Here is a 24,184-nt window from a genome sequence, read left to right on the forward strand (position 1 = left end):
CACTCTTGCCATCTCCTGCTTGAGCACATCCAGTTTACCTTGATTCATGGACCTAACTTCCCTGGTTCCTATGCAATATTGTCCTTTACAGTTCAGACCTAACTTTCACCACCAGACACATCCACAAGTGAGCATCGTTTCTGCCTTAGCCCAGCCACTTCATTCTTTCTGGAACTATTAGTAATTGCCCTCTACTCTTCACCAGTAACATATTGGACAAATTCCAACCTGGGGAACTCATTTTCTGGCATCATATCTTTTTACCTTTTCCTATTGCCCATGGAGTTCTAGAGGCAAGAATACTAGAGTGTGTTGCCATTTTCCTCCTCCAGTGGACCACGATTTGTCAGAACTCTCCACCAAGATCCATCTGTCTTCAGTGGCCCTGCATGGCATGGCTCATAGCTTCACTGAGTTATGCAAGCACCTTCACCACAACAAGGCTGTGATCCATGAAGGGGGCAAGTAGCACTGGGGATGTCAATTTGCTCAAGCAATGAAACTACATTGGTATAGCACCTGAAATTGAAATCACTACCTGGTCAAGCTAATAAAAATACACTGTCATTCTCCAAGACCATCTGTTTTCTGCACAGGCCAAATAGGCTACTTTAATGGGAGTATGGAGTAAATCATCACTCCTGCATGTTTGTAGCCCTTGATGGTGCTGCAAATCTCTGAAATCCATTCAGGTATGTGCAAGGCTTTTGGTTTACTTTATTTCTAGATAGAGGCAATTCTAATTGCTTTCATTTGGCCATCCCTACCAAAATAGCCCTCACTTTGCAGGTCTGTTGTGGAGTCTTCCAGTTGCTGAACATGTCTATCTTAATTTTGCATTCCAGAACTGTGTAGATAAGCATGGGATTGGTTTGGGTATACACCGGCTCCAATGGAGATGAGCCTGAGCTGAAATTTCATTGATCCCTTGACCTCCATAAGCTCCTACTATGACTGATGGACCATAGTGACACTTGGGCATCTTGGAATTAGTGTGAGATCAGAGCCAGTGTCCAATAGTCACCAAAAGGTATTCTCCTAATTCAAAATCACACTGACTAAAAAACTCTAGGTCCCTTTCAGGAAGGCAGGGAAACAGACTAACAGTATATATTTCAGTAAAGTATACCGAGGCATGATGAACACCTACTTCTGGATTTCAAAACTTACTCCAAAGCTACAGTTACCAAAACTGTGTGGTACTAGCATAAGGATAGACACATAGATCAGTGAAATAGAATTAACAGTATGGAAATAAACCCATAAATCTATACATGGACATAAATCCCAAAGAGTGGAAAACAGAAACCTGTACAGGAATGTCCATCATAGCACTATTCCCAATATGCACAAAGGAGAAGTCACCCAAATGTCCATCCACTGCCTAGTGGATACAAAACATGTGTAGTCTAGCCATACAGTGGAATATTATTCAACCAGGAAAAGGAAAGAAGTACTGATTCATGCTACAGATTCATTCATATGTGCATGAACCCTATGCTCAGTGACAGAAGGCCACATATTTATTGTATGCCTCTATCTCTAGGAAGTCTTCAGAATAGGCAAAGGGCTGTGGACAGGAAGCTGATGAGTGGTTGCCTGAGGACTGTGGGGTGGGGTGGGGTAGGGGAAACTGCAGGACGGGGCAGTGGGGAATAATTGTCTGGCCAGGTACAGGGGTTTCTCTTTGCAGTGGTGCCAACATTTTGGAACTAGATACAGTCATGATGGTGGCCCAGCACCACCAGTGTATACTTGGTGCCACTGGGTGGTCTGCTGCCTTTTCTGTACAAAGCTCCTGTGCAGTGGAAAGGGAGAGTTTTGACAAAGAAAGGGTCCAGTGGGCAGGGTGAGCAGGATTCTGCCAGCATCATTTCTTTGCAGGCCCAGGCCTGTGGGGGTTGGGGGAGGGGTGGGGAGCACGAGAAAGCAATGACCTCACAGGGTCTATGTGTCACAGAGCATGCGTCCCGACCAATGAGGCGCCAGCCCGTGGTTTCTAGGATACGGAGTAGAGAGATCTGAGAGCAGCAGTTGTCTTGAGAGGTTGGAACTAACTGATTCATCTCACCGTATCTCATCTCATCGCACCTTATCCCACCGCATCTCTTCCCATCGCAAAGAAGAGCAAGGCCTTGGAGAAAGCAGGCTCAACAGCCAGCATGCCGAAGAAAAGGGGCCATCAGAGGTCGTCTGGTATCCGCTCCCGCACCGCCCGGGCTGAGCTGTTCGTCTCTGTGAGCCACATAGAGCACCTCCTGCGCAAAGGCCACTACGCCCAGCGCCTGAGCTCATCTGCACCAGTCTTCCTAGCAGCGATCATTCAGGACCTGATGTCCAAGGTCCTGGAGCTGGCAGGCAATGAGGCCCAGAAAAGCGGTGAGACGCACATCACCCCCAAGTTGTTGGACATGGCGATCCACAACAATGCTCTGCTCAGCAGCATTTTTGGGATGACAACCATCTCCCTGGTGGCCCCGGGTCCACACTAGCTGCCCAACTACACCTGGGTCCCCAGTGGCCAGTCCCTGGCCCCCGGACAGGTGCCTTGGGCCCAGTAATGTCAAATCAATAAAGTGTTTCAAGACATCCTTGTGTGCTTCAGTCACTTGGTCTGGAAGGTGGTGGTGGGACACGCTTTGTTGGAGGGATGGAGGTCGGGGGTCTGGTTGGAGCAGATGGGGAGTGTTGCGGGTGTGGATGGAGTCGGGGATGGCAGGCAGAGAGGAGAAGTCACTCATGGTGATAGTGCATGGTGTGGCCCTGGGTGGGAGAGGCTGGCTGCAGCAGAGGTGGGGGTGGAGTGGGGTCTTGGGGGAGGCGAGGGAACTGAAGGCTCTCCCATTGGCTCTGAGCAAGTGGGAGCCAGGCCAAGTCCGCAGAGGGACCGGGTCCTGGTGGTGACGCTCAAGACAGTGAGGGCGGCGTTGTAATAGGGTGAAGAGGGCAAGGTGATGGACAAAGCCATGGCACGGGATGCAGGGGTGGGTGGACAGTGTGCTTGACATGAATTCCCATGGGGGCAGTGGCCTAGACAGTAAGACTGTAGTGGGATGGGGATTGGGGTGGGTGGGACACAACCAGCACATATGCAAAGTCAAAATCAGGGTCATGTGGGGTCGAGTTAACTTTTTGGTCATGTTCCTTTAGAGATGTCAGGAGATGCCCTGCTTGGCAACCTGCATAAAAAAGGTCATCTAGCAACGGCGGGCATGACACCACCCGCAATTTGCATATGTGATGTTTGTGGGGCCAGGCTCCGCCTCCAGCGACTTGATTTGCATATCACCGTGGAAATGGACCTTTAGCCTAGAAAGCTGGAGTAGTAACCATGTGTGAGATCCACGTTTTAAAATTAATGCCATTTCTTTATGCCTTAGGTAGTTTGGATTTGATTAGTAAGAAACTTTATACCTACTGCTGCTTCCCTGATAGGGTACTAGCCTTTTACTGACCTTTATTTCTTCATTTTAAATAATGAGAACAAAATACCTGACACCATTTCAGAATAATGGTTAGAAGAATTAGAAACATATATGATATATATATATATAATATACAACATAAAAGATACTTTTAAAATATGCAAAAAAATGCTGTTTAGTTGCTCAGTCATGTCTCTGCAACCCCATGGACTGTAGCCTGCCAGTCTCCTCTGTCCATGAAATTTCCCAGGCTAGAATACTGGAGCAGGTTGCCATTTCCTTCCCCACCCAGAGATTGAACCTGCTTCTCTTGCACTGGCAGGGGGATTCTTTACCACTGAGCCACCAGGGAAGCCCATATAAAAGTATAGTTGTGCTAAAATAAGAATTTACTAAGTAGTAAGGGTAGTTCTGTATGCAGTCCATGGCACTGTGTTATATCTTATTATTTTCTTACATTATGCAATAAAACAACCTCTTTTGGAGCCCAGTTCTATGAATTTAGCACATGTATACATGTGTGCATCCACCACCACATTGAGGACATGGAACAGCTCCATCAACATAGAAAGTCCCTGATCTGCTACTGTGGTCCCTGTTTCAGTGCTTGCTTTTTGTTAAAATAATGTTTGTTAAATAGAGCCCTGGGTGGGGAATTGGATGGTGAACCAAAATTCAACAAAGACTGCAAGTGAAAGTTAAATGAAGAAGTTTATTACTCATAAGACCTGGAGGAGGCACAAAGCACTCCTGGAGAGCTGCATAGGAGGTCAGAGCAGGGTATAGTCAGGGAAGGCAGCAGGATCTGGGATTTATAGCTTTTATTAGGTCCCATAGGTTAAGTGCTTCTAGGGTTCCCTGGATAAGGCCAAACTGGTCAATTCAAAACCAAAAAAAAAAAAAAAAAACCAGAGAAGTTTTGGTAAGCTCTGTGGGAGTTCTATCTAAGGGACCCATAAGAGAAAGGAGCTGGGAGGCAGAAGAGACTGCTAAATCACCCAGGCCCTTGGGGAAGTCATATCAGTTACTCTTTCTTATGATTCTGCTGACTGTCATCCAGGGCATGTACTTGAGGATAGATTAGTGTCCACCAAAGGTCCCTTCAGGCCCCTTAGCCACACAAAAAGAAAACAATATTATCGGTTCAGTTCAGTTCAGTCGCTCAGTAGTGTCCCACTCTTTGCGACCCCATGAATTGCAGCACACCAAGCCTCCCTGTCCATCACCAACTCCCGGAGTTCACTCAAACTCATGTCCATTGAGTCGGTGATGCCATCCAGCCATCTCATCCTCTGTTGTCCCCTTCTCCTCCTGCCCCCAATCCCTCCCAGCATCACAGTCTTTTCCAATGAGTCAACTCTTTGCATGAAGTGGCTAAAGTATTGGAGTTACAGCTTTAGCATCAGTCCTTCCAAAGAACACCCAGGACTGATCTCCTTTAGAATGGACTGGTTGGATCTCCTTGCAGTCCAAGGGACTCTCAAGAGTCTTCTCCAACACCACAGTTCAAAAGCATCAACTCTTCAGCACTCAGCTTTCTTCACAGTCCAACTCTCACATCCATATATGACCACTGGAAAAACCATAGCCTTGACTAGACAGACCTTTGTTGGCAAAGTAGTGTCTCTGCTTTTTAATATGCTATTTAGGTTGGTCATAACTTTCCTTTCAAGGAGTAAGTGTCTTTTAATTCCATGGCTGCAATCACCATCTACAGTGATAAAAATAAAGTCTGACACTGTTTCCACTGTTTCCCCATCTATTTCCCATGAAGTGATGGGACCGGATGCCATGATCTTCGTTTTCTGAATGTTGAGCTTTAAGCCAACTTTTTCACTCTCCTCTTTCACTTCCATCAAGAGGCTTTTTAGTTCCTTTTACTTCCTGCCATCAGGGTGGTGTCATCTGTATATCTGAGGTTATTGATATTTCTCCTGGCAATCTTGATTCCAGCTTGTGCTTTCTTCCAGCCCAGCGTTTCTCATGATGTACTCTGCATAGAAGTTAAATAAGCAGGGTAACAATATACAGCCTTGACGTACTCCTTTTCCTATTTGGAACCAGTCTGTTGTTCAATGTCCAGTTCCAACTGTTGCTTCCTGACCTGCATATAGGTTTCTCAAGAGGCAGGTCAGGTGGTCTGGTATTCCCATCTCTTTCAGAATTTTCCACAGTTTATTGTGATCCACACAGTCAAAGGCTTTGGCATAGTCAATAAGGCAGAAATAGATGTTCTTCTGGAACTCTCTTGCTTTTTCCATGATCCAGCAGATGTTGGCAATTTGATCTCTGGTTCCTCTGCCTTTTCTAAAACCAGTTTGAACATCTGGAAGTTCACGGTTCACATATCGCTGAAGCCTGGCTGGGAGAATTTTGAACATTACTTTACTAGCGTGTGAGATGAGTGCAGTTGTGTGGTAGTTTGAGCATTTTTTGGCATTGCCTTCCTTTGGGATTGGAATGAAAACTGACCTTTTCCAGTCCTGTGGCCACTGCTGAGTTTTCCAAATTTGCTGGCATCTTGAGTGCAGCACTTTCACAGCATCATCTTTCAGGATTTGAGATAGCTCAACTGGAATTCCATCACCTCCACTAGCTTTGTTCATAGTGATGCTTTCTAAGGCCCACTTGACTTTACAGTCCAGGATGTCTGGCTCTAGGTCAGTGATCACATCATCGTGATTATCTGGGTCATGAAGATCTTTTTTGTACAGTTCTTCTGTGTATTCTTGCCACCTCTCTTAATGTCTTCTTCTGTTAGGTCCACACCATTTCTGTCCTTTATCAAGCCCATCTTTGCATGAAATGTTCCCTTAGTATCTCTAATTTTCTTGAAGAGATCTCTAGTCTTTCCCATTCTGTTGTTTTCCTCTATTTCTTTGCATTGATTGCTGAGGCAGGCTTTCTTATCTCTCCTTGCTATTCTTTGGAACTCTGCATTCAGATGCTTATATCTTTCCTTTTCTCCTTTGCTTTTTGCTTCTCTTCTTTTCACAGCTATTTGTAAGGCCTCCCCAGACAGCCATTTTGCTTTTTTGCATTTCTTTTCCATGGGGATGGTCTTGATCCCTGCCTCCTGTACAGTGTCACGAACCTCCGTCCATAGTTCATCAGGCACTCTATCTATCAGATCTAGGCCCTTAAATCTATTTCTCACTTGCACTGTATAATCATAAGGAATTTGATTTAGGTCATACCTGACCTAAAGTAGGTTTTCCCTACTTTCTTCAATTTAAGTCTGAATTTGTCAATAAGGAGTTCATGATCTGAGCCACAGTCACCTCCCAGTCTTGTTTTTGCTGACTGTATAGAGCTTCTCCATCTTTGGCTACACAGGATACAATCAATCTGATTTCAGTGTTGACCATCTGGTGATGTCCATGTGTAGAGTCTTCTCTTGTGTTGTTGGAAGAGGGTGTTTGTTATGACCAGTGCTTTCTCTTGGCAAAACTCTATTAGCCTTTGCCCTGCTTCATTCCATACTCCAAGGCCACATTTGCCTGTTATCCCAGGTATTTCTTGGCTTCCTACTTTTGCATTCCAGTCCTCTAGAATGAAAAGGACATCTTTTTTAGGTGTTAGTTCTAAAAGGTCTTGTAGGTCTTCATAGAACCATTCAACTTCAGCTTCTTCAGCATTACTGGTTGGGGCATAGACTTGGATTACTGTGATAGTGAATGGTTTGCCTTGGAAATGAACAGAGATCATTCTGTCATTTCTGAGATTGCATCCAAGTACTGCATTTCAGACTCTTTTGTTGACCATGATGGCTACTCCATTTCTTCTAAGGGACTCTTGCCCACAGTAGTAGATATAATGGTCATCTGAGTTAAATTCACCCATTCCAGTCCATTTTATTTCACTGATTCCTAGAATGTCGACGTTCACTCTTGCCATCTCCTGTTTGACCACTTCCAATTTGCCTTGATTCATGGACCCAACATTCCAGGTTCCTATGCTCTTTACAGTATGGGACCTTGTTTCTATCACCAGTAACATCCACAGCTGGGTATTGTTTTTGCTTTGGCTCCATCCCTTCATTCTTTCTGGAGTTACTTCTCCACTGATCTCTGGTAGCATATTGGGCACCTACCGACCTGGGGAGTTCCTCTTTCAGTATCCTATCATTTTGCCTTTTCATACTGTTCATGGGATTCTCAAGGCAAGAATACTGAAGTGGTTTGCCATTCCCTTCTCCAGTGGACCACAACTTTAAACTCTCAATAGTTGTCAAACTCTTTCTTCAGACCTAATCCTTGATGTGGATTTCCCTGGTGGCTCAGATGGTAAAGCATCTGCCTACAATCTGGGAGACCCAGGTTCAATCCATGTGTCGGGAAGATCCCCTGGAGAAGGAAATGGCAACCCACTCCAGTACTCTTCCCTGGAGAATCCCATGGATGGAGGAGCCTGGCAGGCCATGGTCCATGGGATCACAAAGAGTCGGACACGACTGAGCAACTTCACTTTCACTTTCAATCCTTGACAACCACTGCTCTGTTCTCCATCTCAAAAAAACCTACCTTTCACATATGTCTTGTAAGTGGATTCATTAAGTCTGTCAGCTGTTGAGGTTGGCTGCTGTCACTAAACGTAGTGCTTTTGAGGTTCATTGAGATTGTTGTGTGTATCAGCAGTTATGTTCTATTGTTGAGTAGTATTCCATTGTGTGGATGTACCACAGTTTGTTTAACCCTTGGTCTATTGTAGGACATTTTGGTTGTTTCCAGGTTTTTGGCAATTTTGAATAAAGCAGATATGAACATTCAAGAATAAGTTTTTATATGAACATAAAGTTTCATTTCTCTAGGGTATATACCCAGGAGTTGGCTGACTGATTCATATGAAAAGGTTCCTCAGGTCTCTTCACAAATAGCCTCATCCTCATGCCCTAGGGGCAGCCACTGTTTTTATGTTTTTCACCACATGTTGGTTTTACTTGTTTTAGAACTTCAAATCATGGAATCATACATGTAAGTACTTTCAGTGAGGTTTCTTTTGAAAGGCACTGGAATCCCGTATGCCCTGTTCCCAGCTTCCCAAGATGTGGTCCGTTGATCAGTGGGCTAGCAGCTACTGAAGACAACATAGCCTTGCTGCAATGAAACCCAGGCCAGCCCAGCCTACAGTTATGTCCATAGTAATCTGCCTTGCCGCAACAGAGGGGTCCATGAAGTACACATAGGGGACACCTCTATACCACACAGCTCTGGTGACCAGTACTGCACTGCTGTGGTCCATGAGCTGTCTCCTATATGAGACCACTTCTCCAAAATCAGGAAATGCAACTGACATACTTAATACATAGAAACAAACACAGAGAGCTGCAAACTGAAGAAAAGATAAATATGTTCCATATGAAGAACAAGACAAAATGTCAGAAAAAGGACTAAACAAACTGGACATAAAAACTCTACCCAGTAAAGAGTTCAAGGTAATGATCATAAAGACACTCAATGAATTTGGGAGAAGAATTGATGAACATAGTGAGAATTTTAACAAAGAGTTAAAAACTATAAAGCAGAACCAAATAAAGATGAAAAATTCCGTAACTGAGATGTTAAAATACTGTCAAAGGAATCAACAGAAGAGTAGATGATACAGAGGAACAGATGTGTGAGCTGGAAGGCATAGTAGTGGAAATCATCTAGCTGAAGAGAAAAAGAGAATTTGATAAAATGAGGATAGTTTAAAAGAACCCTGGGACAGCATCAAGTGTACAAACATTCACATCATATGGGTCTCAAAGGACAAGAAACACGAAGCTTCAGTTATAAAATATACATTAGTTCTTGAGATTTACTGTAGAGCATATAGCCTATAATTAACAATACTGTATTGTATACTTTAAATTTTACTAAAAGGGGAGATATTTTGTTAAACATCATTACAAAAAAATAATAACAACAGTAATAAAGAAAGCAGGAGGGAACTATAAATCAAATCCCGTATGATTATAGGGAGGGATTAGATCTGGTAGACAGAGTGCCTGAAAAACTATGGATGGAGCTTCGTAACATTGTACAGGAGGCGGTGACCAAAGCCATCCCAAAGGAAAAGAAATATAGGAAGGCAAAGTGGTTGTCTGAGGAGACCTTATAAATAGGTGAGAGAAGAAGAGAAATGAAAGGCAAAAGGAAAAGAGAACGATACACCCAACTGAATGCAGAATTCCAGAGAAAAGCAAGGAGAGATAAGAAAACCTTCTTAAGTGATCAGTGCAAAGAAATAGAGGAAAACAACAGAATGGGAAAGACTAGAGACCTCTTCAAGAAAATTAGAGATACAAAGGGAACATTTCATGCAAAGATGGGCTCAATAAAGGACAGAAACTGTATGGACCTAACATAAGCAGAAAATATTAAGAAGAGGTGGCAAGAATCACAGAAGAACTACACAAAAAAGGTCTTAATGACCCAGATAATCACTCAGATAGAGCCAGGCATCCTGGAGTGTGAAGTCAAGTGGGCCTTAAGAAGCATTACTACAAACAAAGCTAGTGGAGGTGAGGGAATTCCAGCTGAACTATTTAAAATCCTAACAGATGATGCTGTTAAAGTGCTGTGCCAAAAAATCTGGAAAACTCAGCAGTGGTCACAGGACTGGAAAAGGTCAGTTTTCATTCCAATCCCCCAAAAGGGCAATGCCAAAGAATGTTCAAATTGCCATACAACTGCACTCATTTCACATGCTAGCAAGATTATGCTCAAAATCTTTCAAGGTAGGTTTCAGCAATACGTGAACCGAGAATCTCCAGATGTACAAGCTGGATTTAGAAAAGCTAGAGGAACCAGAGTTCAAATTGCCAACATCCACTGGATCACCGCCCCCCACCCCCAAAAAAAACCAACAAGGGAATTCCAAAAGAAATCTACTTCTACTTCATTGACTATATTAAAGACTTTGTGTCAATCACAAAAAAACTGGAAAATTCTTCAAGAGATGGGAATACCAGACCACCTGACCTGCCTCCTGAGAAACCTGTATGCAAGACAAGAAACAGCAGTTAGTACTGGACATGGAACAACGGACTGGTTCCAAATTGGGAAAGGAATATGTCAAGGCTGTATATTCTCACCCTGCTTATTTAACATATGCAGAGTGTGTGCGTGCATGCTAAGTCACTTCAGTTGTGTCCAAGTCTGTGTGACCCCATGGACTGTAGCCTGCCAGGCTCCTCTGTCCATGGGATTCTCCAGGCAAGAATACTGGAGTGAAATGCCATTATATCATGTGAAATGCCAGGCTGGATGAATCACAAGTTGGAATCAAGATTGCCAGGAGAAATATCAATAACTTCAGATATTCAGATGAAACCACTTTAGTGGCAGAAAGCAATGAGGAACTAAAGAGACTCTTGATGAAGGTGAAAGAGAAGAGTGAAAAAGCTGGCTTAAGACTCAACATTCAAAAAATGAAGATCATGGCAGCTGGTCCCATCACTTCATGGCAAATAGAAGGGGAAAAAGTGGAAACAGTGACATATTTTATTTTCTTGGGCTACAAAATCACTGTGGACAGTGGCTGCAGCCATGAAATTAAAAGACACTTGCTCCTTGGAAGGAAATCTATGTCAAACCTAGACAGTGTATTAAAAAGAAGAGACATCACTTTGCCAACAAAAGTCCTATGTATAGTCAAAGCTATGTTTTTTTTGGTAGTAATGTATGGATGTGAGAGTTGGACCCTAAAGAATGCTAAGCATGGAGGAATTGATGCTTTCTAACTGTGGTGCTGGAAAAGACTGTTGAGAGTCCTTTGGACAGCAAGGACATCAAACCAGTCTATCCTAAAGGAAATCAACCCTGAATATTCATTGGAAGGACTGATGCTGAAACTGAAGCTACAAGACTTTGGCCACATGATGTGAAGAGCCAACTCATTGTAAAAGACCCTGATGTTGGGAAAGACTGAGGTCAGGAGGAGAAGGAGACAGAGGATGAGATGGTTGAATGGCATGATCAACTCAATGAACATGAGTATAAGCAAATTCTGGGAGATACTGAAGGACAGGGAAGCCTGACGTGCTGCAGTCCATGGGATCACAAAGAGTCAGACTCAACTGAGTGACTGAACAGCAACATATTTTCTGGGGTCTTACTGTAAACTGAAAACCCATGGTCTAAATCAGACATTTGAAAACTAATATATTAACAATAATACTTTCCCATCCATATTACTCAGTATTTTCTGTACTTAAAATATACAATCATCTGTCTTTACACCTGGAAACTATGTAAATAGCACATCCTGTTTCATTTTATTTTGTTGCAAATTTAATTTTGTAAATGGCATAAAGACTAGGTTCTTTGGCTATCCAGATTTCGTCTCTTTCTTGGTTTCTTTCCTTAGCTGCATGCTCTAAAGCTGCAGTCAGTTTAGGGCAAAACATTCTATTCGAGGATGGATCAGTTCAGTTCAGTAGCTCAGTAGTGTCCGACTCTTTGTGACCCCATGGAATGTAGCACGCCAGGCTTCCCTGTCCATTACCAACTCCCAGAGCCTGCTCAGACTCATGTCCATTGAGTTGGTGATGCCATCCAATCATCTCATCCTCTATCGTCCCCTTCTCCTCCTGCCTTTAATCTTTCCCAGCACCAGGGGCTTTTCCAATGAGTCAGTTCTTTGCATCAGGTGGCCAAAATATTGGCGTTTCAGTTTCAGCATCAGACCTTCCAATGAATATTCAGGACTGATCTCCTTTAGGATGGACTGGTTGGATCTCCTTGCAGTCCAAGGGACTCTCAAGAGTCTTCTCCAACATCCAAGGGACTTTCAAGAGTCTTCTCCAACATCACAGTTCAAAAGCATCAATTCTTCAGCTCTCAGCTTTCTTTATAGTCCAACTCTCACATCCATTCATGACTACTGGAAAAACCATAGCTTTGAACTTTGTCAGCAGAGTAATGTCTCTGCTTTTTAATATGCTGTCTAGGTTTGTCATAGCTTTCCTTCCAAGGAGCAAGCGTTTTTTAATTTCATGGCTACAGTCACCATCTGCAGTGATTTTTGGAGCTCAAAAAAATAAAGTCTGTAACTGTGTTCATTGTTTCCCCATCTATTTGCCATGATGTGATGGGACTGGATGCCACAATCCTAGTTTTCTGAATGTTGAGCTTTAAGCCAACTTTTTCACTCTCCTCTTTCACTTTCATCAAGAGGCTCTTTAGTTCCTCCTTACTTTCTGCCATAAGGATGGTGTCATCTGCATATCTGAGGCTGTTGACATTTTTCCTGGCAATCTTGATTCCAGCTTGTGCTTCATCCAGCCCGGCATTTCGCATGATGTATTCTGCATATAAGTTAAATAAGCAGGGTGACAACATACAGCCTTGATGTACTCCTTTCCTGATTTGGAACCAGTCTGTTGTTCCATGTCCAGTTCTAACTGTCATTTCTTGACCTACATACAGATTTCTCATGAGGCAGGTAAGGTGGTCTGATATTCCCATCTCTTTAAGAATTTTCCACAGATTTTTGTGATCCACCCAGTCAAAAGCTTTGGCATAGTCAATAAAGCAAAAGTAGACGCTTTTCTGGAACTCTCTTGCTTTTCCTATGATCCAACATATGTTGGCAATTTGATCCTTGCTTCCTCTGCCATTTCTAAATCCAGCTTGAACATTTGGAAATTCATGGTTCATGTACTATTGAAGCCTGGCTTGGAGAATTTTGAGCATTACTTTGCCAGTTTGTGAGATGAGTGCAGTTGTGAGGTAGTTTGAACATTCTTTGGCATTGCCTTTTTTGGGATTGGAATGAAAACTGACCTTTTCAAGTTCTGTGGCCACTGCTGAGTTTTCCAAATTTTCTGGCATATTGAGTGCAGCACTTTAACAGCATAATCTTTTAGGATTTGAAATAGCTCAACTGGAATTCCAGTTCCATGATGGATAGGTGTGAGTAAAGTGATGGAAAGAGGAGCCAGAGGAACAATCATCATTGTGGTTTCTTCTTCTTGGTCCTGTAACTTTTTCTTGCTCAAATTGGAATTCATAAACCCGAAAACTTATTTCATGTCTTGGACAAAAGATCATTTTGAAAGTAAAGATGCATAAGAGAAATATGAGGCCTCTGGAGACATCTCACAGGAAATACAGGGCTATTTTCTCAGGGATGCCTGTGAGGAAAACAATAAATCAGTGATCCATACTCTACAATGGGGTCGAAATGAGAAATACTAAAACAAATAAAGAATAAATGCCAAATGACAAATCAGTTCTTTAGTCTTTTGGTGATTTTTGTATTCCTGAATGCTATGGATTGAATTGTGTCCCCACCCCACCAACAAAACCTCAATGTGATGGTATTTGGAGACCAGACCTTTGGAAAGTAAGTTGCCAAATGTCAGGATGGTAGGGCCTTCATGATGGGGTTAGCGCCCTTATAACAGAAGGCAACTAAAGGATCTCTCTATCTCCCCCTCCCTCCCTCTCTTGTCTCTGTCTCTCACTGTCTCTCTCTCTTTCTCCCATTTAAGGACATACAGCAAGAAGGCAGATGTCTACAATATAGGAAGAGAGTTTGCTCCAGAAACCTCCTATACTGGCACCTTGATCAAAGCTTCTAGTCTCCAGATCTGTGAGCAAATAAATTTCTCTTGTCTAAGACAACCAGTTTATGGTATTTTGTTACAGAAGCCTGAGCACACCAAGACATAGAATAAGAATTGTGCTGGGCTTTTTGTATTCATTTAATCCTTATAAATATGAAGCCCAAGCATGGTTTAGTGGGTTTTTTCTAACGTCTCAAGCAAAAGATAGTAGTTGTATATGCATTTTCTATTGTAAAAGTTGAAATACAGAGAATAAAATGTTACAGTTCCTATCCCTACCTTCAAACAGGGTGCTTATTTCACAGCAGTTCCACATTAAATGCAACATAGTGCGCCAGAGAGACACTTCCAGTGGAAAAAAATTCCCTGGGAACTCTGTACTGGTTGAGATGATAAGCTAGTTCCTACCATGTAACAATCTTTATCTCCTTGTATTTAATGCTATGACTTTTACTCTCTTAAAATAACAATGTTGCTTTAGCTATAGCTATTACTCCCCTTATTATCAATTCAGAAAGAATTTATCTTTTTATGACCTTTACGTATCACTAGCTGTCTTTTTGAATGTTTAAAAAATTATTTACTATGATAGGAGAAACTGCTAATGAGTGTTTACTTGGAAAAAAGCAGATAACATTATATATACAATATTATCTTTTTATCTTCTGTTTTTTTAAAGGACTTTATTTTTTAGGGTAATTTTATGTTCACAATATCATGATCTTTTCATGAAATGACCAGATAGCCTTTCTTTCCCACTGAGAGATGGATTGAATTTTTTGTCTGTTTTTATTATAAAGGTGAGGTATATTATGAGGAAACTTAGAAAATACAAAAAATGGAAAAACCCACCAACAATACCATCACTTAAGAATGTTGTCAACTTTTTTATGTAGATCATTCAAGTATTTTTCTAAATTTCTTTTAATGGCATTATATTCTATAGGATCTAAACTTGTTAAAACACTAAGTAGATACTACTATCAAATTCCCTTTCAAAGGTATATCAATACACACAACTAGCCTATCAAAGTGCTCATAATTTAATAATTTCATGTTGGTTAAAACAACATGGAGTATTGCACCTTCCTTGTTACCAATTTAACAAGAAAACGTTATTCATCAATGTTTAATTTTGTATGGTTTCGATTTCCAGTAATGGTAAACATTTTGACACATTTATTAGACATTTGTGTTTCTTATTCTGTCAATTTTATATTACTATCTTTTGCCTAATTGGAAGAAGTAAATGATTTTGTTTTGGATTTCAAAGAACTCTCATACATTGTACTATTAGTTCTTTGTTAGGATTATTGCAAAGAGTTTTTGTAGTTTGACTCTTAACATTAATTGTAGCAATTTTTAATGTCCATAGGCTTAATTTTTTTATATACTCAAATCTAGAGCTCTTTTCCTTATGGCTTCTGTTTTTGAATCATCATCATAATAATTAGAGACTTATTTCCCACCACAATATAATTTACTTTCATTTTGTATAGTCAAATGGATAAGTTCTTTTTGTTTTTGAAAGTTTCTATTGCTATTATTCCTAAACAGGAAAATTTTTAGATTAGCAACACCCATATTTTCCTTTATATTTTATTATTTTTAATAGGCTAAAGTCTTTTAAAGTTTTTAGAAAACATTTGTAGTTTATAGAGTAATTGTCAGAAAGCAGATACTTCCCACATACCTCCCCCTCTCCTCCCTCCATCTCATTCACACTCAATTTCTCCTATTACTAACATTATGCATTTGTGTAATACATTGATTACAATTGATGAATCATGTTAATATATTATTATTAACTGAAGTCCACAGTTTTTATTAGGATTCACTCTTTATGATGTGCAGTTCTATGGATTTTGATGCATACATAATGTTATATGTCTACCATTATATATATAAAATAGCTTCACTTCTCTAAAACTACCCTGTGCCTCACCTATTCATCCTTATCTCTACTATCAAAAAAGAACAGACTCTATCTGACAAAAACTCCCTCATCTTCCTTAATCTGAACTAATCTATACCTACACCCATTTTATCATTCTTCTCTCAACTTGCTTTCTTTAGAGAACCTGTCCCTCCTATTTCAATTGGTCTATTTTTAATTTCACTAATTCTTCTGCCAGCTCAAATATATTTTGAACTCTCTAGTAAACTTTTCATTTTAGTTATATTTTTCAGGTTCAGAATTTATATCCAGCTTATTTTTTTATAATTTCTCTTTATTGGAATTCTCTATTTGGTTAGACAGATGAATGGATAAAGAAGATGTGGTCCATAAATGCAGTGGAATATTACTCAGCCATAGAAAGGAATGAAAGTAGGTCATTTGTAGTGATGTGGATGAACCTAACGTCTGTCATACAGAGTGAAGTAAGTCAGAAAGAGAAAACAAATATCGTATATTAACGCATATACATGGAGTCTAGAGAAATGACACTGATAAACCTATTTGCAGGGCAGGAATAGAGACGCAGATGTAGACAACAGACTTGTGGACACAAGGAGGGGAGAAGGAGAGGGTGGGATGAGTCGAGTAGCATTGACATATATACACGACCATGAGTAGAATAGCTAGTGGGAAGCTGCTATATGACACCGGGAGCCCAGCCCGGTGCTCTGTGATGACCTACAGGGATGGGATAGGGGTGGGCTGGGAGGGAGGACCAAGAGGGGGGATTCATGCAAGCATATAGCTGACTCACCTTGTTGTACAGCAAAAACTAACCCAGCATTGTAAAGCAATTATTCTCCGATTTAAAAAAAAAAAATTTAAAGAATAAAATGGAAAAATGCCAATACAGAAATGTAGAAATCAATAGGATGGTTAAACAGATAACAGGAAAATGCAAACCACAAAATGTTGGTACAACTGTATTAACATCAAACATAATAGTCATTAAGGTAATGAAACTTACTGAAGATTTAAAAAGTCACAACAATGAAGCAGGGCAAAGGCTAGCAGAGACTTGCCAAATGAACTCACTGGTCATAGAAAACACCCTTTTCCAACAATACAAGAGATGACTCTACACATGGACATCACCATGGCCAATATTGAAATAAGATTGATTATATTCTTTGCACCCTAAGATGGAGAAGCTCTAAACAGCCAGCAAAAACAAGACCAGAAGCTGACTAGCTCAGATCATGAGCTCCTTATTACCAAACTCAGACTTAAACTGAAAAAAGTAGGGAAAACCACTCAGGTATGACCTAAATCAAATCCCTTACAATTATACAGTGGAAGTGATAAATAGAGTCAATGGATTAGATCTGATAGAATGCATGAAGAACTATGGACAGAGGTTTGTAACATTGTACAGAAGGCCATGATCAAAACCATCTCCAGGAAAAAGAAATGCAAAAAGTCAAAATGGTTGTCTGAGGAGGCCTTACAAATAGCTAAGAAAAGAAAAAAGCAAAAGGCAAAGGAGAAAAAGAAAGATATAACCATTTGAATGCAGAGTTCCAAAGAATAGCAAGGAGAGATAAGAAAGCCTTCCTCAGTGACCAAAGCAAAGAAAGAGAGGAAAACAATAGAATGGGAAAGACTAGGGATCGCTTCAAGAAGATTAAAGATACCAAGGGAATATTTCATGAAAAGATGGGCTCAATAAAGGACAGAAATGGTATGGAACTAACAAAAGCAGAAGAGATTAAGAAAAGGTGGCAAGAACACACAGAAGAACTATACAAAAAAGATCTTAATGACCCAGATAACCATGATGGTGTGATCACTCACCTAGAGCCAGACATCCTGGACTGTGAAGTCAAGTGAGCCCTAGAAAGCATCACTATGAACAAAGCTAGTGGAGGTGATGGAACTCCAGTTGAGCTATTTCAAATTCTAAAAGATGATGCTATTAAAGTACTGTATTCAATATGCCAGCAAATTAGGAAAACTCAACAGTGGCCACAGGACTCAGAAAGGTCAGTTTTCATTCCAATCCCAAAGAAAGGCAATGCCAAAAATGTTCAGACTACAACTTAATTGCACTCATCTCACACACTAGCAAAGTAATGCTCAAAATTCTCCAAGTTAGGCTTCAACAGTACATGAATCGAGAACTTTAGATGTTCAAGCTGGATTTAGAAATGGCAGAGGAACCAAGGATCAAATTGCCAACATATGCTGGATCATAGGAAAAGCAAGAGAGATCCAGAAAAGCATCTACTACTTTTTTATTGACTATGCTAAAGCCTTTGACCATGTGGATTACAACAAACTGTGGAAAATTCTTAAAGAGGTGGAATATCAGACCACCTTACCTGCCTCCTGAGAAAGCTGTATGCAGGTCAAGAAGCAACAGTTAGAACCAGACATGGAACAACAGACTGGTTCCAAACTGGGAAAGGAGTACATCAAGGCTGTATATTGTCACCCTGCTTATTTAACTTTTTTGCAAAGTACATCATGCAAAATGCCGGGCTGGATGAAGTACAAGCTGGAATCAAGATTGCTGGGAGAAATATCAATAACCTCAGATATGCAGATGACACCACCATTATGGCAGAAAGTGAAGAGGAACTAAAGAGCCTCTTGATGAAAGTGAAAAAGGAGAGTGAAAAAGCTGGCTTAAAACTTAACATTCAGAAAACAAAGATCATGGCATCCAGTCCCATCACTTCATGGCAAATAGATGGGACAAGAATGGAAACAGTGACAGTCTTTATTTTCTTGGGCTCCAAAATCACTGCAGATGGTGACTGCAGCCATGAAATTAAAAAATGCTTGCTCCTTGGAAGAAAAGCTATGACCAACCTAGATAGCATATTAAAACGCAGAGACATTACTTCACTGACAAAGGTCCATCTAGTCATAGCTATGATTTTTCTAGTAGTCATGTATGTATGTGAGAGTTGGACTATAAAGAAAGCTGAGTGCAGAAGAATTGATGCTTTAGAACTGTGGTGTTGGAGAAGACTCTTGAGAGTCCCTTGGACTGCAAGGAGATCCATCCTAAAGGAGATCAGTCCTGGGTGTTCATTGGAAGGACTGATGTTGAAGCTGAAACTCCAATACTTTGGCCACCTGATGGGAAGAGCTGACTCTTTCGAAAAGACCCTGATGCTTGGAAAAATTGAAGGTAGGAGGAGAAAGGGACAACAGAGGATGAGATGGTTGGATGGCATCACCGACTCAATGGCCATAGGTTTGGGTAAACTCTGGGAGTTGGTGATGGACAGGGAGGCCTGGCGTGCTGTGCTTCATGGGGTCGCAAAGAGTCAGACACGACTGAGCGACTGACCTGAACTGAACTAATCAAAACAATGTGACACTCATCTTAGGGATGACAGATAAATCCTCCAAATAGAACAGAACATATAGAAACAGACCCAAACTTATATGGTCATGGGATTTTTGACAAAAGTGACCAACCAATCCAGTGGGGAAAGGAAGTACTTTTGTTTTGTATTGCTTTTTTTTTTTTTTTTCTAATTTTATTTTATTTTTAAACTTTACATAACTGTATTAGTTTTGCCAAATATCAAAATGAATCCGCCACAGGTATACATGTGTTCCCCATCCTGAACCCTCCTCCCTCCTTCCTCCCCAATCCATCCCTCTGGGTCATCCCAGTGCACCAGCCCCAAGCATCCTGTATCGTGCTTCAAACCTGGACTGGCAACTCGTTTCATACATGATATTTTACATGTTTCAATGCCATTCTCCCAAATCTTCCCACCCTCTCCCTCTCTCACAGAGTCCATAAGACTGTTCTATACATCAGTGTCTCTTTTGCTGTCTCGTACACAGGGTTATTGTTACCATCTTTCTAAATTCTATATATATGTGTTAGTATACTGTATTGGTGTTTTTCTTTCTGGCTTACTTCACTCTGTATAATAGGCTCCAGTTTCATCCACCTCATTAGAACTGATTCAAATGTATTCTTTTTAATGGCTGAGTAATACTCCATTGTGTATATGTACCACAGCTTTCTTATCCATTCATCTGCTGATGGACATCTAGGTTGCTTCCATGTCCTGGCTATTATAAACAGTGCTGCGATGAACATTGGGGTACACGTGTCTCTTTCCCTTCTGGTTTCCTCAGTGTGTATGCCCAGCTGTATTGCTTTTTAACAAATGCTGCTTGGATAGCTAGATATCCATGTGGGAAAAAAAATAAAAAAGAAATCTCAAATTTTGTGATAGCACATACAAAAATTCCAAGTGTAAAAACCAACTTTTTGTCATAACATATGCGAAAGTCATTTCTAGATAGATCATAGGTCTAATTGTTAAGGTAAAACCATACAGCTTTGAGAAGAAAATATAAGAAAATATTTTTGTTACAAAGTATGACAAGTCCCCTACATATGAAGCTTCAGTTTGCAAACTTGCAAAGATATGAATGTGCATGCCAACCGCTGTACGCAAGCTCTTGTACTCTACTACTGTGCTTTTTAAGGTATTATACTGAAAATTATTTATTTATTTTCTGTTTGCTTTTTATGTACATATTATTTGTATAAAAGTATTAGAAACCAATTACATTACAGTTCTATAATGTCAATTGTGTTAGATGGGTACCTAGGCTAACTTTGTTGGACTTTGTTGGAAAGTGAAGTTGCTCAGTCATGTCTGACTCTGCGATCCCATGGACTGTAGTCTACCAGGCTTCTCTGTCCATGGGATTTTCCAGGCAAGAGTACTGGAGTGGGGTGCCATTTCCTTCTCCAGGGGATCTTCCTGACCGAGGGATCGACCCCAGGTCTCCTGCATTGCAGGCAGTTGCTTTACCCTCTGAGCCACCTGGGAATACACTATTTGTATAAAAAGTATTAGAAACCAATTACATTACAGTCCTATAATGTCAATTGTGTTAGTTGGGTACCTAGGCTAACTTTGTTGGACTTTGAACAAACTGAACTTATGAACACACTCTCAGAATGTAACTTGTTCATGTGTAGGGGACTTACTCTACATAGGCAAGAATTTCTTATATAGGTCACAGAAAGCAATAACAATAGAAAACTGACAATATAGATTATATCAAAGTATTAAATTGCTGCTCATCAAAAGAATTTTTAAGAGTGAAAAAGTAATGAACTGGGAGAAAATATTATATATGGTATATATAAATATGTATATGTGCTTATATAGTATTTGTTATATACGTATATAACAGGCTATATTAAAAAAATTCTACAACTCAATAATGAGTGGACAAGAAACAAATTTAAAATGGACAAAAGTTGTACATTTTATTGAAACAGTTTTTCAGTTTATTATGAAGTCAAACATAAACACACCATATGATCCATAATCTCTCTTCAATATATGCCCAAGTAAATTGAAAACATATTCACATAAAAAGATATACATGAAGTTTTAAAGTGCCTTATTTATTATTTCCCTATATTAGAAACAATATAGATGTCTTTCAAAAAAAAATGAATAGATAAACTAGGGTAGCATGGAATATTATTCAGCATTCAAAAGGTACAACATAGATGAATCTTAGGGCTTCCCAGGTGTCACAAGTGGTAAAGAATCTGCCTGCCAAAGCAGGAAAGGTAAGAGACAGGGATTCGGGAAGATCCCCTGGGGAAGGATATGGCAACTCACTCCAGTGTTCTTGCCTGGAGAATCCCAGGGCCAGAGGAGCCTGGTGGGCTACAGTCCTTAGGGCAGCAAAGTCGGACACAGTTGAAGCGACTTAACATGGCGCAGCACAGATGAATCTTAAATACATTTTGCTAGGTGAAAGCCACACGACCACAAGAGCTACCTAGTATGTGAATCCATTTATATGATAGTCTGGAAAAGGTATAGGGACAGAAAAGAGATCTGTGGTCTCTGGAGCTAGGAGAGGGTAAAGAGTTGACTGCAAAGAGGCCATGCAAGGTAATAGAGATATTTTCAGGGTGATAGAAAAATTTTGTGTGGTACTATAATTGTGGATGCATGATTATGCATTTGTTAAAACCCATATAACTGCACCCCATGGAGAGTGTCTTATTGTATGCAGATTAAAGAAAATCAACCAGGATGTCTGTGGAAACCATGATAGAACGAAGACTATGGTAAATGAATCTAACTCTATTACAAATGTGGTACAATTTAACTAAAGAAAGTTGAGAGAAAAAGAACTGACTTATTTTACAAAACAGGTTTGTCTAGATACTGTTTTAAAGATAATAAAAAATGGACCTGTGCACACTGTACTCTTATTGGTACATATATTTCTTACGAGGGTATGAATCTGTAATTCTGAACCTACATTTCAACTATAATAGGGCAGAAAAAAATTAGCAAGTGGATTATAGATGATGACAGTCAGATTTCTCTACCAAAAAAAGAAGTTACAATTAAGTGCTGAAAGTGAGTTGGTTTTTTATCACTGCCACAACCTTAATGTTGTTGCTGTTCAGTCGCTAAGTCACATCCGACTCTTGGCGACCCCATGCACTGCAGCACGCCAGGCTTCCCCTTCCTGCACCATCTCCCAGAGCTTGCTCAAACTCACGTCCATAGAGTTGGTGATGCCATTCAATCATCTCCTCCTCTGTTGTCCCCTTCTCCTCCTGCCCTCAATCTTTCCCAGCATCAGGGTGTTTTCCAATGATTTGGTTCTTCACATCATATTACTGTTTGATAAACTGACATCCTGACCTGGGTCTCAATGGGCTAAAATGAAGGAGTCTGGTGACTATAGGGGATAGTCTATTCCCTTGCCTTTTCCTGCTTCTTGAGGCCACTCACATTCCTTGGTTCATGGAGCCTTTCCTCAATATTCAAATCTAGCAGTGTTGCATCTCTGTCTTTCTTGCATAGTCACATCTGCTTCTAACTCCCACTTTGGCCTCTCTTCCACTTTTAAGGACTCTTGCTTATATTGGGACCACCCAGATAACCTAGAATAATATTTGTGTTTTAATATCAGTTGATTAGAAATCTACATTCCATATGCAATCTAATGTTCCTATGTTGTATAAGGAAACATATTCACAGGCTTCAGGGATTCGAATGTGTCCATTTTTGGAGGGGGGTGGCGTTATTCTGACCACCACAGAGGAGTAATGCTAAAATGAACCCCGTAGTGCTGAATTAGAGTAAGAGATATTGGTGCAAACTCATGTTTATGTTCATACATACACAGATGTAGAATAAAATATAGATATGGGTGTGTATGCTCAGATTTCCTAGCTCTGTCCACTAGAAGCAATAATATCCCACTAGCAACAAGCACAGTTAGGCATAGATAGTGTTCTAAACACCATCCTTCAATAAAAGTAACCAAGTCTCTTTGAAAAAATGGGTGATTCTAAGACTGGGGCATGGAAAGTACAAGGTGACCCTGGAGTATATTGTGGTGCCAAAAACACTTTAAAACCCCCAGAAGGGACAGGGCCATGTCAAAAGGATACAGGGCCCAACCTGAAAGAGTTCCCAGTGGCTGAAGTTTGAAAACAAACTAAATAATGATAGTATTGTATTTTAACTTAAAGAATAAATGAGCCCATACTGGTATAAATACGTAATTGAATAATGGGGGAGGAAAGGGCAACCCTTTCCTACAGAGGAATTCCAATTAATAAACACAGAAGGAATGCAGGAAAAAGAAAATCACCTTAGAGGAGCACAATGCTTTTAGGCGAAATTCACTGATAAACGCCAAAATTAGTGAACAAAACTTTAAGGAGAAATGGGATATTTACATCTCTCTCAAATATTATAACTTCCTGTGGTTAAGAAACATTCCTAAGTTATTTGCTATTCCTCCCTCTAGGAGACAGAGTTTAATTATCCTCCACTTAAATATGGGTGAGACTCTAAGTCTTGCTTATATTAGAAATACTAGGAATTGAAACTGAGTATGTGTGTACGTGGTGAGTATTTATGTTACCGTGAAGAGTACCTTCACAGTCTAAGACCTAGAAGACATCACTTTGACCAAGTGGCCAAGGTTAGCATCAGCACTGGTAAATTCTGTGCATATATCATATCCTGTATCCTCTGATGTGCTGAGAGGGACACTTTGCCTCTGTGGTATTCTTCCCCTTAACATATTACCCCAATGTAGTCTCAAGAAAGCATTAGACAAAGCCAGATTGAGGGACCTTGTACAAAATAACTGACCAATGGGCTTCAAAAGTGACAAGGTTACAAAAAACAAGGAAAGAGGAGAAGCTGCCATAGATTGGAGGGAACTAAGGAACTATGACAAGTGAATACAGTGTGG

General features: G+C 40.5%; 1 protein-coding gene across 1 annotated transcript; it reads left to right on the top strand.

Annotated features, from left to right (window-relative positions):
* Window positions 1-2,027: 2,027 nt before the first annotated feature.
* On the top strand, window positions 2,028-2,492 carry LOC102391051 (histone H2A-Bbd type 2/3). The gene has a single exon (XM_006072632.3). It carries the CDS (start codon window positions 2,163-2,165, stop codon window positions 2,490-2,492), a length of 330 nt encoding a protein of 109 aa, XP_006072694.1. The 5' UTR covers window positions 2,028-2,162.
* The last annotated feature ends 21,692 nt before the right edge of the window (window positions 2,493-24,184 follow it).

The sequence above is a fragment of the Bubalus bubalis genome, chromosome X (assembly GCF_019923935.1).
Source record: "Bubalus bubalis isolate 160015118507 breed Murrah chromosome X, NDDB_SH_1, whole genome shotgun sequence".
NCBI classification, from domain to species: domain Eukaryota; kingdom Metazoa; phylum Chordata; class Mammalia; order Artiodactyla; family Bovidae; genus Bubalus; species Bubalus bubalis.

Excerpts from the sequence above, each read along its gene's own strand:
- LOC102391051 (XM_006072632.3), top strand. The coding sequence starts at position 2,163 with ATGCCGAAGAAAAGGGGCCATCAGAGGTCGTCTGGTATCCGCTCCCGC.